Consider the following 14,890-nt stretch of genomic DNA (forward strand, 5'->3'; position numbering starts at 1 on the left):
ACAACTCAAAACAACCAGGCAGAAACTTTAGGAAATTTAAAATGAAACATCTCTGCTTAGATAACTGAATTAAGCTCACTTTTTTTCCCTGAGGCATAGTGTGCAATCCTCTGCATGCAGATTTCTCCCATATTTAGGCCTCTGTTTCATACAACCGAATATATCAACAGTAAACTTTACATTCTGCCCAGCTGCTGATTTTAAAACAATGTGTTTAATTTGATTTAAGTGTGCCAGATAGGTTTGAAGATAATAGAAGTGGATGAACAGGCAGTCAGGCTAACAGTATGAGTACCTACCCCAGCTGTTTCCTTACCTGAACAGAGAAACATTCATCAGCACCTGAACTGCCACAGCACACAAGCACTGATTCCCAGTAAACAGTCATTGTTTTCCTTAAAATGCCACACTGTGAGATGTGGTGTTTTAGGAGCTAAGGATTTAAGACATCTCTTGCAGCCTTGCAATAGCAGAGGGTGCTATTCTTGAGCTAATCTTCCATTCAGAAGCAAAGCTGAATGCAGCCAAGGCAATATCAGCATATCAGCCTGTCCATTATACACACGCTGTTGCAAAAGCTGATTACTCTGCATTGCATGGAAGGCACTTTATATCCAAAAGCACATATATCCTCACACTTTCTACCTCCCCAAACTAACAGAAGCAATGGTTGGTTTCATTGTGAGCCTTCCGTTAAGGTGAGATGGAACAGAACATGAAACTGAGAAAACAGTATTAGCATATCACAAAACAGCAAAGACTGAGGAACATTTCAGGATTGTCTCATCCAACTCCCTCATGCAAGGTCAGCTGAAGCAGTTTGCTTGGGGCCATCTCTCTCCTGGATTTTGAACACCTCCAAGGAAGAAAACTCCACGACCTGTCAGGGCAACCTGTGAAGTTTCTTAATCACCCTTGCAACAGAAAAATATATTCTCAGATTTTTATGGAATTTAATATTTTTCAGTCTGTGTCCATTGCCTCTTTTCCACTCAGCAGCTCTGAGCAGTAAGAACTTTAAATGTCCACAGGTGAGGAGGTCTCATTCTTCCACCCCAATAAGCCTTTCCTAGCTGAGGGCCTGTGCTACCCATAAATCACAGAATCACATAATCACAGAATGGCCAGGGTTGGAAGGGACCTCAAGGGTCATCAAGCTCCAACCCCCTGCCACATGCAGGGCCACCAACCTCCCCATTTAATACTAGATCAGGCTGCCCAAGGCCCCATCCAACCTGGCCTTGAACAACTCTGGGGACGGGACATCCACAACCTCTCTAGGCAGCCTGTTCCAGCACCTCACCACTCTCTCTGTAAAGAACTTCCCCCTGACATCCAACATAAATCTTCCCTCCCTCAACTTAAAACCATTTCTCCTTGTCCTGCCGTTATCTACAAAGAACTCAAGTGGCCAGGTTAGAGTCATACACAACAGAGAAATTCATTTTTCCCTTTCTTTAATTCAGGCATCAGGCCCGTTATCTTCCTTCTGTCAGAAACTACAATTTATTCAACACTATGCCAACCATGACAATTCATTAGTGACCCCTCCATTTAGGGCATATTAAATATTCTGCTACAGAAGGAGGATAACAACATTTAATCACTTGTACATACAAAATATAAGTATCTGTTAGCACAGAATAATGATGTGGACCCTATGGATGCTGCTTATGCTAATGATGCAGACTCCAGAGAGCTCTCCCTGCTGTTCACCAATGCACAGTGAAAAGGGCTCTTTTACTCTGGAGCCCTGCCCACAGGCTTCTGCTGCTGAAATGTTAACAGCAAGTACCTGTGACTTTCTAAATACATTTAGTGACTCTAAATGCCGTTGGGAAATTTCAAGTTATTAGATATATTGTAAAGCTTATTTTGCTGGATTTGGGGGCATATGCTTCAGTACAGTAAGTTATCCTGAATCCACATGAGCTTATTTTGCAGAAATAATAGGACTTTCCCAAAGGTTACTAATACTGTAAAGATGGCAGGGAAAGTAACAGGAAGGAGCATACACTGAATAGATTTATAAAAGATTTATTATACAAACAATTGTTGGTAAGGACTTGCATACATATAGTCGACATTGTGCAACAGCAAAATATCTGTCAATAACAGATAGTTATCTGTCAGTAAGTAACAATACAAGATGTTATTTTCTGGGAATTGTGTTTTGATAAAAATCTTCTTTATTTATAGAATTGAGCAGGGTTTTGTAGAGCACCAGAAGTTTTCACCCTACAAACTCCTCAGGTCTGAGGTATTTTTTCTCATGCTGTCTTGTAAATTGCTTTTCACACTAAAAAACTTTGGGAAATTAGTTCACTTTTTGGACTACAGCTAAGTTGTGTTTTGAGTGGCAGCAGCTGCTAATTAAATGTATGTTTCTCATATGCATAAAATGGTAGCAAATTATATGCCCATCCCTACCCAAAGGGAGAAAAAGCAGCAGAAGTTCTCTCAGCATTGTCTGATGCTCCACCTCCTTGCCACATGAGTGCACCTTCCATCAGATCATAGAATCATAGAATCATAGAATGGCTTGGGTTGCAAGAGACCATAAAACTCACCCAGTGCCCCATCTAGGTCAGGCTGGCCAGGGCCCATTCAACCTGGCCCTGAATGCCTCAGGGATGGGGCATCCACAGCTTCTCTTAGCAGCCTGTGCCAGCACCTCACCACCTTCTAAGTAAATCACTTCTTCCTAACATCTAACCTAAATTTCCCCTTTTAGAGAGGAAATTGCAGATGAGTAGAGAGGGGTCAAACTGCTTCTGCCAAGGGACTCTTGTGTAGCCCCTTCATCACAAAAATGAAATCTTGAGGAGCCAGCACAGGTAGCAAAGAGTTCAAGCTGATGTGAAAAGAAGTGTAAAGCTGATACCTGTCACTTAAATAAGCCCAACTGATTTTCAGACACTGCAACAGTTCACAAGTACCCATCAGGTTACTGAAAGCCAGAGAAGCTCGACACCTTTGCAGTTCTGGCATCCTCTATTTATATTCCTAAGCAGGGATTTGGAAGCTGAACTTTAGGCAACGGAGTTTGAAAATGTCTCTCATACATTTTTTAATACTGTACACAGTATAATGTAGAGGCTTGAAATGTTATTAACTTTGAGAAATGTTCTTGTTTAAGTAAATAACCATTTTATTATTGTGGTAAGTCACTTCAGACCTGTGTTGGTGCTGATTAATGCACTTCTTAGATGGGTGGCAGGCACCAGAGATGTCCATTAATTAGGGCTGCTGCACAGTCTGTCATGTCTTATTGCTTAATTAATAAACATTAGCTAAGATATTGAACTTTCCAAGGAAACTAGTGTGCTGATGAACAGATTGTGCTGAGAGCCTGCCTTGCTAATGCTCATGTGAGGAATGGAAGATTTATATTCCACGCACTTGGTTTGTAGAACAGATGTGAGTAAAGTCTACTGGGACACCTGTTAGAGGCCATTGTATAAATTATTGCATGATGCAGAACTGTGGCATTCAAAAAAAAAGAATAAATAAATAAATAAATAAGAATATTTAATGAATTGCAATCAATAGGCAAGAAAACTATTGTTGCAAAGAGAGTGAAAGTCCTTACAATTATGGCAGTTTCTTGTAATAGTAGTAATAAGTTACCCTAAAATATTTCCCTGAATCCACAGATTTCAAAACACTTGGCAGCACCTGGGATTAGCTCAGTATCATGAGGCACAAGCAGCTGCCTCTCTCTCCTGGCAGATATTTCAGATGTCAGCAGGACAGAGGGACAGTGTCCCCTAGGGCCTTCTTCTGCCTCTGTGCCATTAGAAAATCTGGCAGTTGAATGTCAAAAGCAAAGTCTTTATTATTGATAATAATGAAACTATCAGAAAGATTATGGCTTTGTTAGCTTTATTTTCACATGCCATTTTTTTCCAAATGGAAATTAGTTTAAAGCTAAAGAATACAATTTTGCATAGAAGTCCATACACATTTTTCAGACCACTTTTGTATTATAATTGTGTTCAACCTTTACAGCTGATTCCAACATTAAACAAAAAATAATAAAATGTGTTTAACAAACTCTGATTGTTAATGTCATTGGTACATATAAAAAGACTGTCCCCCTTTATAAACCTAAAAGCCTAAGCATTAAAGAACAAATAAATAATAAGTTATGTTAACTTTAAAAAATCCCCTTTCCCTTACAGTTCATATTTTCACTTGACAAAAAGATCTACATGTATAAACGCACCCTGTCTGTTTTTCTCACCTCGTTGCTGCCCCACCAGATGTTCTCATGAGTTTTAAACATCCTCATCACTGAAAAGAAACAATTTGCAGTATGGAATATTGTAACATTTTATCCCTTTTCATTCCCATCACATCACAAAGCCTTTTTGTTAGCAGTCTCAGGGCTTGGTATGTACAGAAATGAAGCTCATGTTCTTCTGCTTTCAGGCTGAAATTGATGGGACTTCACTGAGAGGCTTAGCATCGATTGTTAGAGCTTTTGCTGTATCCTTCTTGTAGGTACAGACATGGAGCCCCTTTCATGATTCATGTGGGGCTTCTTCAGTCTTCAAGCTGGCAAGGAAAAATACCTTTAAAAGATACTAAAATATATAATCTTGATAGATTACATAATATATAATCATATGTTACACAGAAAAATGTCATACTTCTCCTCTCATGTGTTTGGATATCTGATTTCTCTGTTCAGAAATAGGAGCTGTGCAAGTAGCAGAGTAGGGAGTACTGAATTAAACAGTTCTTCCTCTGACACCTGACTCCCACTGTAGTGTTTGACACCTCTCATCACATCCACTCTACTTCCTTGAGTCTAAAAATAATGTTTGCCTCAAAGGGATACTAATGAGGCAATATTTGCAGATTATTTTTAAAATATTCTTGTCTTAATGAGAAATTATAATTATTCCAGTAACAGCTGGCATTTCCCTTTATACTGAAATGTTCTTTTTGAACAGGAGAGGAAACAAAATGGGCTGTAACTGCTTTTTTCAAAGATATCATGAAATAGAGTGTGTCAGAGAAAATATAACGTCTGCAAAATTGTGGTTGCATTTGTTTTCCTCATGAATAATTTATCTCAGAAAAAAATCCTCTTCCACTCTCCACAGTCGTGTCAAACAAATGCCGTCTGTCCAGTAGAAGCAGAGAAGCTATTCTTCTTCCTTAAAAACAGAAAACATTTCAGAAATGCATCCGTTGCAATGGGTAGAGTTAAATGCAAAGACTACGACATCTGCATTTCCTGCAGAGGCAATGACAAGTATCACCTAAGCCGTACCCCATAGTGTAATAGGCACCTGGGTTTTATGAAGCCACTTCTGGCAGTCTGCTTTAGAAACTGCATTTTTGACAGCTTTGTGAATAACATTTTGTGCATGTGGGACTGAATTTCACCCAATCTGAGTCTGTAACAGGAGCAATCTGGGAGCACATGCAGTGGTAGGAGGGCTTTGAGGAAACATTTCTCTGGCAGCCTGGTGGGATTTTTCCAAGAGCAGCCAATTTGGGAACCCAAATTTTGGAGTGTTGAAGCAAATCCTGGGGAAATAAGGAAGTAGCCAGGAAGGCAGGTGGAAGCATCACCATACAGCCCTATAATTTACTGCTAGATATCATCAGTTTATGTACATGGCAAGTCCCATCTGTGTGCACACAATCTGTCAGTACTCGCAGGTGCAAAGAATGCAGAGATCTCTGGGGCAAATTCCATTCCTAGTGCTGCCACTGATGACTTTGAAACTTACCCTGTAGAAACCCAGTTTCCTGTGGTGTTGAAACACATTTATCATGAGTACAAGTTTCTGCCCATGTACACAGGGCTGTGTATTGTAGGATCTAGTCACCTCATTTTGCAAAATACAAGCACCCCACTGTGTACCGTTACAGGATTTGTGTTCCTTTCTCTGCCATACCGTAAAGGGGAGCTGAGGTCCTAATGTGGCTTCATTACCGTTATTTATTTGCATAATGCTTTCAGCATAAGCACTAGGCATTGGAAAACAGAGCCAACAACATTAATTCAGAATTCAAAAAGAACAAGGATATATTCTGAGATAATGAGACTGAATATATTGAAGCTACAGCTAGTGCTATAAAACATTGATTTGCTGTAAATAGCTTAATGTACCCCCTTCCAGCTGCATTAATATGTCTGCAGCATGTACATACATCTGTGTGAAAGTGTTAAATGCCTCCTTAAAGCAGAGGAGGTATAAATGCAGTAAGTATGTTTCTCATAAGTGCACTGCATTATTATAAATATTGTGTTGAATCATTTGTATTTTAGAGAATGTTTAGCATTAGTTGTATTTTTATATGGAAGGGTAACGTGTAGGGTAGGGTAGCTTTTTTCTTCACTTTGTTTCACTTTTTGTTTCAATGTACATAATCTTTCCATTCTGTTACATACAGGAAGGCAAGGCTGTCATTTCTGTCAACATCTCCACTACTGCCATCATTCATTTCAGAACCTAATAATGTTTCCTTTTGCTTTCTAAAACTTACACAGAATTAATCCTGCCAAGTTTTCATGGGCCTTACTTTGTTTTGCTGCTTGCTATTGTACTGCTACTGTCCTGTCAATGTTATTTATTACCAACATTACTAAAAACAAGACTCCAATCAAATGTAATTTTTCATGCATGTGTTTTATGTATGACATAAATCTGTTTCTTTCCTAATTCTGACCAAAGACGTCCTTTTGTAGCTGCTGAATCTGAGAGTTTTATTCACTTTGGGCTATATATGGTAACTATATACATGTGTGTATATATATTTTATCATTAGCAACTTGAATATTCAGGGATTTGATTTAGTTTTGGAGTTTTATTTAGTTTTTTGGTTGGCTGGTTGCTGTTTTGGTTGTTTTTTTTTGTTTGTTTTGAGAAAGACTGCACAAAATAATAGTGTGCTTTGCTGTAATTCTGTGTGAGACATTGACTGAATTAATTATACTCCGAAGATGAGCAGAATCTTATGATAACTAAGTAGATTAGCCAGATGTTTCACTGTACATTTTTAGTGCCTCATTGTATTGTGACACTGCCACAAATGAACATGTTGTCAGGATACAAATAATAGAGTGCCCCACTATGCAGTGGAGATGCAGAGTTAGTTTGTGGCTCTATGACTGCATCCTCTGTAGCATCAACCTGCAGATGGAAGAAGACAGTGGCACTTAATCTTTCCTCCTCTTTTCTTGGATGCTCAGAGAACCTAAAGAGCCCACTGTTTCATATGCCAACAAAATACTTCACACGCACCATACATCATGAAGTGTGTTTTTGTGGCTGATGCTCCTCTTGCGTCCATCTATGGAGAACATCAGTCTTACTGAGTATCCTGTTATTCTGAATTAATTTCCAGCAATGCATGGAGTGAGGGTATCTGTATCACTGTTATCACTGGTTTCTAATTTTCACTTTTACACTGTCCTTTTAATGTTTAATGTTCAGTAATCATATGTATTGCTTTAGGTTATACTGTCTATTGAAGAAGGTTACAGGCTACCAGCTCCCATGGGCTGCCCAGCTTCTCTTCACCAGCTCATGCTTCACTGCTGGCAAAAGGAGAGGAACCACCGTCCAAAATTTAGTGATATTGTCAGCTTCCTGGACAAACTGATCCGCAATCCAAGCACCCTTCATACCCTAGTGGAGGATGTACTTGTGTAAGACCCTTTTCAGTAACTTCTTTTGCATATGCTATAGTGGCTGTCATCAGGTGGTTTCGGGTAGGAGTGGGAGAGAGTGCCAAAGTGCTAAATACACAGTGATATGGGGAGTACTTTTGACCTCCATTGTAGGTTTGTTTTACTTGTACACTGTTGCAAAAGGTTTTTGTGTTTTTTTTTCCTCAAGCTGTGTGGATTATATTGGGCATTTTTCTTTTTTTTCTTTTCTCTTTTCATGAGCTCTGTTTGTTCATTGACTATCTTTAATCTTTGAGAATCTCTTTGTGGAGTTTCTTGGTGCTTCTCTGATGTTTGTTTTCTCTTTGTAACTTTTTCTCCACTTAGCACCTTCTGTCCATCAGACTGTGTACTATCAATTTCTGAACTGCCTTGAGAAAACTCCAGAAAAAGCAGCGGTAGCTTGCTAAAATCTATATTTATCTGCAGAAGAATGGCACTGGTGCCCAACTAATGTATTGCACTATTACCTTTCCACAGCAAATTCTTGATAGCATTGTCCAAAGTTTTATCAGTTAATGATATTACAGAAACATATGCAGCCACAGGAGACATGAAACTGTAGTCAAACATGTTGTCAGTTTCCATGTGCTGAATGATCTAGGCTGTGTATGTGTAGCAGCTGAAATCAATGAAGTCACAGCTGTCCTCACTGTCTTCATTAGCTGAAATTCACCTTAATATGAAGACACTTTCTTAGAGATCCCCTGGCTTGTAATGGATTCTCATTGCCCAGTTGGGTTTTTGCTAAGAACCTCAAGAGGAGGTTGTTATAGGAAGTTATTGATGTGCCTTGGAAAAACAATAAACAACAGGAAAAGATTCAGGCTGGTATCTTGCTGTGGGAAAGGTTGAAGGGTGTGTTTATGAGGAAAGCCTAAAGTAGGCTACATCTGTTTTATCTACCACAAACTACTGTGCCTTGTAGTGCTTAACGTGTGTGTGCTAGATTTAGTAGCCTCTTGTTTTATGTATATGTTTGTGCGCCTGTATGTATATGCATATGGCTTACCGTTGTACTTGGGTCAGTTTATTTATTATCAGCATGATGCATTTTTCATTCATTTTTATTTTAAAATGTTATGTAAGATTCCAGGATTCTGAGACTCTTCCGTGTTCTCTTGCAGTTCAGCTCTTTTTGTGCTCACCTTGGGAAAAATTTTGCATTTGTTTAGAAGCACTTGATGCAGTTAATCTGAATTGCATTTAATTTATGAGTTCAGTAGGTATTCTATAGAAATAGAGCAATTCAAGTTGGAAGATATCACCATAGGTGTGTGAACTAGCCTTGTACCTAACAGAGTTCTCCTGTCTCTCTATAATTCTGATTTTATAAACGAAAACCCATGTGTTTAATGTATTCAAATATGTATGCTTGAAACTCAGCATATTAACGTACCAAGGTGTGTTATAAGCAAGCTATATTCCATCTGACAATGTTAGCTGGCTTTTGCTGAAAAAGAAATTATTTTAATTAATATCTATCTTCTTTCTAAAGGCTGTCATAAAGCTTTTATACACAACTGTGTGTTGTTTCTGCACTCTATTCCTTACAGTTTCTCTACACAAAATATAAAGTCTGTGCAAGCTGTGAGATCTCATCAGCATTGTAGACAAAGGAACACTGGAAAAATATGTCCCCTGATAGTGTTCTGTTTGTTTTTGTTTTGTTTTTTTTTCCTGTATTTCCATTTCAGTTGTACAATATTAGGGAAAAGAAATGAAATAGTAATGAAACTAAACTGGCTTTTTCATTTTATTTGCTATTCCTTATAATTCTGTGTAAAAAGAAAAGATACAAAATGTTCTTGCTTTTCTAAGTTTAGATTTCTAGCTGCTATAATCGGTGTTCCCAACGCATAATAGCAAAAAGGAGCTATTGATTATTACTTCACAGAAAAATTATCTTTCAGTATGTTACTATTTTTAAATGGTATCCCAGGTTAAAGTTTGTTTGCTCTCTAATTTGACTGCTGTATTTACAAACAACTATCACCCTGAAACATATAAGATCTTCAAATGAACTCTGTGTGATTACAGTAGGAACACTGGAAGTGGTCTGTTCCTGTTTGTTTTTGAGTTGCAGAGCTTTTGAAAAGTGTATTGAGTAAGAAGAGAAAATTTGTAGGTTATTGTCATTTATAAGCTTTAGACAATGGGTTAAAGAGAACCTCAGTTAAGACCTGACCTTTACATCTCAGGGTCCCCGTTTGTTCCTTCTGCCTTTTATTAAAAATAATGTCTCCCAGAATAAATCAAGCATCATTTTATACTGCTCAGGTGACCTTTGCTTTTTATTTCTCAGAATGCCAGATTCACCTGGTGAAGTCCCAGAATTTCCTTTGTTTGTTTCAGTTAGTGACTGGCTGGACTCCATAAAAATGGGTCAATATAAAAGCAACTTCATGGCAGCAGGTTTTACAACTCTGGATATGGTTTCAAGAATGAGTATTGAGTAAGTATGCAATCTATTATTTTTGACTAATCTGAATTTGTTTCTATACTGCAGTGACATACTGTGAGGTGTTCTTTTCCTACCTAAGCTAATAGAAGACAAATAGTTTTTACCAAAACAATACAGGAGAAAGTAGTGATTAAGAAACCCAGAAATGATAGTTTCAATTGTAACCATACCGCACACTAGTAAAGCTCAGGCAGTGAACATCCTTACATGTTGGAAAATGGGTTTTTGTTTAGAGCACTGAAACCAGCAGCAGAATTTTTTCTTATTTTGCAATGAATATCATAAAGTCCAAGTGATTCTTCACGTGGAAGTAGTTTCATACCTTGCTGCCTTTCTTCAGCCATCCTCAGTTTCACTCAATTTTTGCAGTGAAAACACTACAGAACATAAGGGTTTGGAGAAACTATGGATTAGTATGGTAGCATAATGATACTGCCTATTTTGCTCTTGATTCCTTTCCCATTCATTCCTTATCATCTACACGATCATAGAATCACAGAATATCATCTGTTGGAAAAGATCACAGGGACTACTGAGTCCCACACAGCACCCCCCAAAATCCAAACTTTATGTCCGAAAGCATTATCCAAATGCTCCTTGAACTCCAGCAGTTCAGAGCCATTCCTGCTGCTGTGGACAGCCTGTTCCAGGGCCCAACCACTCTCTGGGGGAGAACTTTTTACTAATCCTCACCCAATAGTTTCCTGATGCAGCTCCATGCTGTTCTCTTGGAGACTGTTGCTGTCACAGAGGGCAGAGCTTAGTGCTGCCCCTCCGCTCCCCTCGTGGGGAGCTGCAGGCTATTATGAGACCTTCCCTCAGCTGCTCTGCTCTGTGCTGGACCAACCAGGGGATCTTAGCTGCTCCTCATATGCCTTGCCTTCCAGGCCATGCCTCATCTTTGTAGCCCTCCTCTGGATGCTTTTGTCAAGCTGTATGCTGCCCATTTGGTCCAGAAGGATAAAAAACAGCATTGAAAGGTTTGTTGAAATATAAAAGATTACATCTACTGCCTTGTTCCCCATATAGACGGGGAATCTTGTTGTAAAAGGAAATTGAATTTGCTAAATGAAACTTTTCCCTCATGCATCTTTGTTGGCTGCGACTAATAAAAATCCTAACTTCAGCTGGTGCTGTTATGTACTGTAAAACTGAGATTAACATGAGTTGAGTTCTCCCTGCTGTTGTTCTGGGACCAGGTGACCTGCAGAGGTCCCTTCCAACCTCAGTCTGTAGTTCTGTCTCTGCAGTTGTGCAGCAGTGTTGTGCTTAGCACTCTATGCCCATGTTCTCCTGCTCTAAGTGTTCCATGTCTTTCTTGTGCTGGGGGCCCCAGGCCTGGATGCAATGCTGCAGATGGGACCTCACAAGAGCTGAGTAGAGGGGATAATCACCTCACTCTACCTGCTGGCCACTTCTCTTTAATGCAGCTCAGAACACAACTGGCCTTCTGGGCTGCAAGTGCATGCTTCTGGCTCATGTCCAGCTTCTTGTTTACCAGGACCCCCAAGTCTTTCTCCACAGGGCTGCTTGCAAGGGGTTCTTCTCCTAGTTTGAATAAGTACCTGGGATTGCCTCAACCCAGGTGTAGCACCCTGCCCTTGGCCTTGTTGAACCTTATTAGATTCACATGGGCCCACTTCTCCAGCCTGTCCAGGTCCTTCTGGATGGCTTCCATTCCTTCCGGTGTATTGTCTGCACTGCGCAGCTTGGTGTCTTCTGCAAACTTGCTGAGGGTGCACTCAATGCTGTTGTCTGCCTCACTGATGAGGATGTTGAAGAGCACTGGTCCCAGGACTGACCCCTGAGGGACACTGCTTGTGACTGGCCTCCACCCTGATGCGGAACCATTAATCACAACCCTTTGGCTGTGACCAGACAACCAGTTCTTAATCCACCAGGATTGAGATTCAGCAAGGCCAGGTGTCGGGTCCTGCACTTTGGCCACAACTCCATGCAACATTATAGGCTTGGGGATGAGTGGCTGGATGATAGTGAAGAGGAAAGGGACCTGGGGGTGTTGGTTGATGCTCGGCTGAACATGAGCCGACAGTGTGCCCAGGTGGCCAAGAGGGCCAATGGCATCCTGGCCTGCATTAGAAATAGTGTGGCCAGCAGGAGCAGGGAGGTGATCATCCCCCTCTACTCAGCACTGGTGAGGCCGCACCTCAAGTATTGTGTTCAGTTTTGGGCCCATCACTACAGGAAAGACATTGAGGCCCTGGAGCATGTCCAGAGAAGGGCAACAAAACTGGTGAGGGATCTGGAGCACAGGTCTTATGAGGAGCGGCTGAGGGAGCTGGGATTGTTTAGTCTGGAGAAGAGGAGGCTCAGGGGAGACCTCATTGCACTCTACAACTTCCTGAAGGGAGGTTGTGGTGAAGAGGGGTTTGGTCTCTTCTCTCAAGCAACGAACAGGACCCAGGGAAATGGCCGCAAGTTGTACCAGAGGAGGTTTAGGTTAGACGTGAGGAAAAACTTTTTCTCTCAGAGAGTGGTCAGGCACTGGAATGGCTGCCTAGGGGGGTGGTGGAGTCACCATCCCTGGTGGAGTTCAAGAGGCGTCTGGATGAGGAGCTATGAGATGGTTTAGTAGTTTGTGGTAGCAGTGGTAATGAGAAGACGGTTGGACTAGATGATCTTATAGGTCGTTTCCAACCTTGTGATTCTATGATTCACCAAACAGTCCAGCCTTCAAGTCTGTACCTCTCCAATTTAGAGAGCAGGATGTAGTGAGGGACCACATCAAAGGCTTTGCAGAAGTCCAGGAAGATGATATCTGTTGCCCTTCTCCCGTCCACCAATGCTGTCACTCCATCATACCATCATAGAAGGCCACCAGATTCATCAAGCAAGATCTGCCCTTGGTGAAGCCATGCTGGCTGTCTTGAATCACCTCTTTGTCTCATATGTGCCTTAACAAAGCCTCTAGGAGGATCTGCTCTATGATCTTCCCAGGTACAGAGATGAGGCTAACTGGCCTATAGTTCCCCAGGTCTTCCTTTCTACGTTTCTTAAAAATAGGAGTAATATTTCCCCTTTTTCGGTCACTGGGGACTTCACTGGACAGCCACGATTTTTCAAATATGATGGAGAGTGGCTTGGCTACCATACCAACCATCTCTCTCAGAACCCTAGGATGGATATCATCTGACGACATGGACTTTCAATTGCGTGAGGAAGTCTCAGACTTGTTCCACTGTTACAGTAGAATGGATTCCACTCCTCACACCCTCACCTAGAGGTTCAGGGTCCAGCAGATGTGGGAAGCCTGACCACCAGTGGAAAGAAAAAAAAAATCCAACTAGTATGGAATTATCTACCTTAAACAGAGGAATATCACTTGGGGTGGATCATGGGATTCTTTGGGATGTATCAGCTATGAATATCAAAGTAATATTGTGGGAGCAAAACTGTAAATGGCTGCAGTCATTGACAAGAACATTGAGGTTTCTGAGTAATGAGAAGAAACTAAAACACGTTCCAAATACTTATATAATGAGACTCAGAAGTCACATACAAGATCTAAGATTTCCTAAGGCACTCCTCTGGATGATAACCCCAATGCTGGTGAATGTGTAAATACTGGCTTCTACTGATGTCAACTCAGTATCATTTCTGATGCTAAGGCTATCTGTATTATCAGTAGTAACGGTCAATTTATATTCAGGAATTTTACACGTGAAGCTAGAACTGGTTTTCTCCCATACGTATCACTTTACATTCACCTACACTTAATTTCACCTACTTTTTTATGGCATAGTCTTATAAGATCCTTATAGAACTCTTTACCTTTCCCTTGATACCCTGAATAATTCAGTCTCACTATCTGACCTTTCACCTCTTTGCTCATCTGTTTTTCCAGGCCATTTACTGACTTGTTGAACAGTAATGTTCATCATTATCCTAGCATTGGTCCCTGCAGATTCCCATTGATGACTCCATTGTAAAATTTGACAATCTACTCCTAACCTCCTGTCTTCTACCTGGTTATTTATTCATGGAAAGTGCTTCTTATGACACAGCTCATTTTCCTTATATACCTTTTGATGAGAAACCTCCTCTAAAGTCTTCTGGAAATCCAAGTAGGGTGTATCAAATAGGTCATCTTCAGCCGTGATTTTACCATGTGCATGGTGATTCCTCCACAAGAAACAACTTTATAAAACAAGACTTCTCTCTGCAAAAGCCATAGTGTCACTTCCAAAGTAGATCATTTATCCAGGCATTCAATAATTCTATTCTTTATTGTATTTTCTACTGTGCCTTGTAATGATTTTAGACTCACAGGTCCGCATCTCCCAGACCTCTCCTGAATACTCTGTTTTGTCTTCAAAATAATTTTGGCACTGTTCTTCATGTCTTAGGCATGAAGAAAATTTTAAGTGTAACAGAACTGATAATCCCTTTCTTACATTGCTGTCACTATTTCATCTTTGATCTCTTTCAAAAGCCTTGACTAAATACTTTCTTGTTCTGGTTTGCTGATTGTTTTTTTTCAGTTTGTCCTGTAACTTCTGCAGTCACTTCAACCTCAGATGGCTCCTCTGACAATTCCCCATAACAGTTCTGGCTTGTGAGTCACTCAATATCATCTGCAGTGAATGTCAACTCAAATAATTGGTTTTGCATTCCTACAGCGGTCAGTCTCTTGATGCTCTTTTATACAGCATTCAAAATTAGACTCCACAGACACACTGACTGGCTTCTTGTATCCTGTGAGCTTACCA

The 14,890-nt window shown here is 40.4% G+C and overlaps 1 protein-coding gene across 1 annotated transcript in view; it reads left to right on the forward strand.

The window, feature by feature from the left end:
* Nucleotides 1–10,155, forward strand: part of LOC116217184 (ephrin type-A receptor 6-like) — a 37,557-nt gene extending 27,402 nt beyond the window's left edge. The window contains exons 3-4 of the mRNA XM_031555634.1: nt 7,482–7,675; nt 10,002–10,155. Of these exons, the coding sequence (XP_031411494.1) occupies nt 7,482–7,675; nt 10,002–10,155 (348 nt within the window). The remainder of the gene's footprint in view (nt 1–7,481; nt 7,676–10,001) is intronic.
* The last annotated feature ends 4,735 nt before the right edge of the window (nt 10,156–14,890 follow it).

Source organism: Meleagris gallopavo, chromosome 1 (assembly GCF_000146605.3).
Source record: "Meleagris gallopavo isolate NT-WF06-2002-E0010 breed Aviagen turkey brand Nicholas breeding stock chromosome 1, Turkey_5.1, whole genome shotgun sequence".
In the NCBI taxonomy this organism is placed as follows: Eukaryota; Metazoa; Chordata; class Aves; order Galliformes; family Phasianidae; genus Meleagris; species Meleagris gallopavo.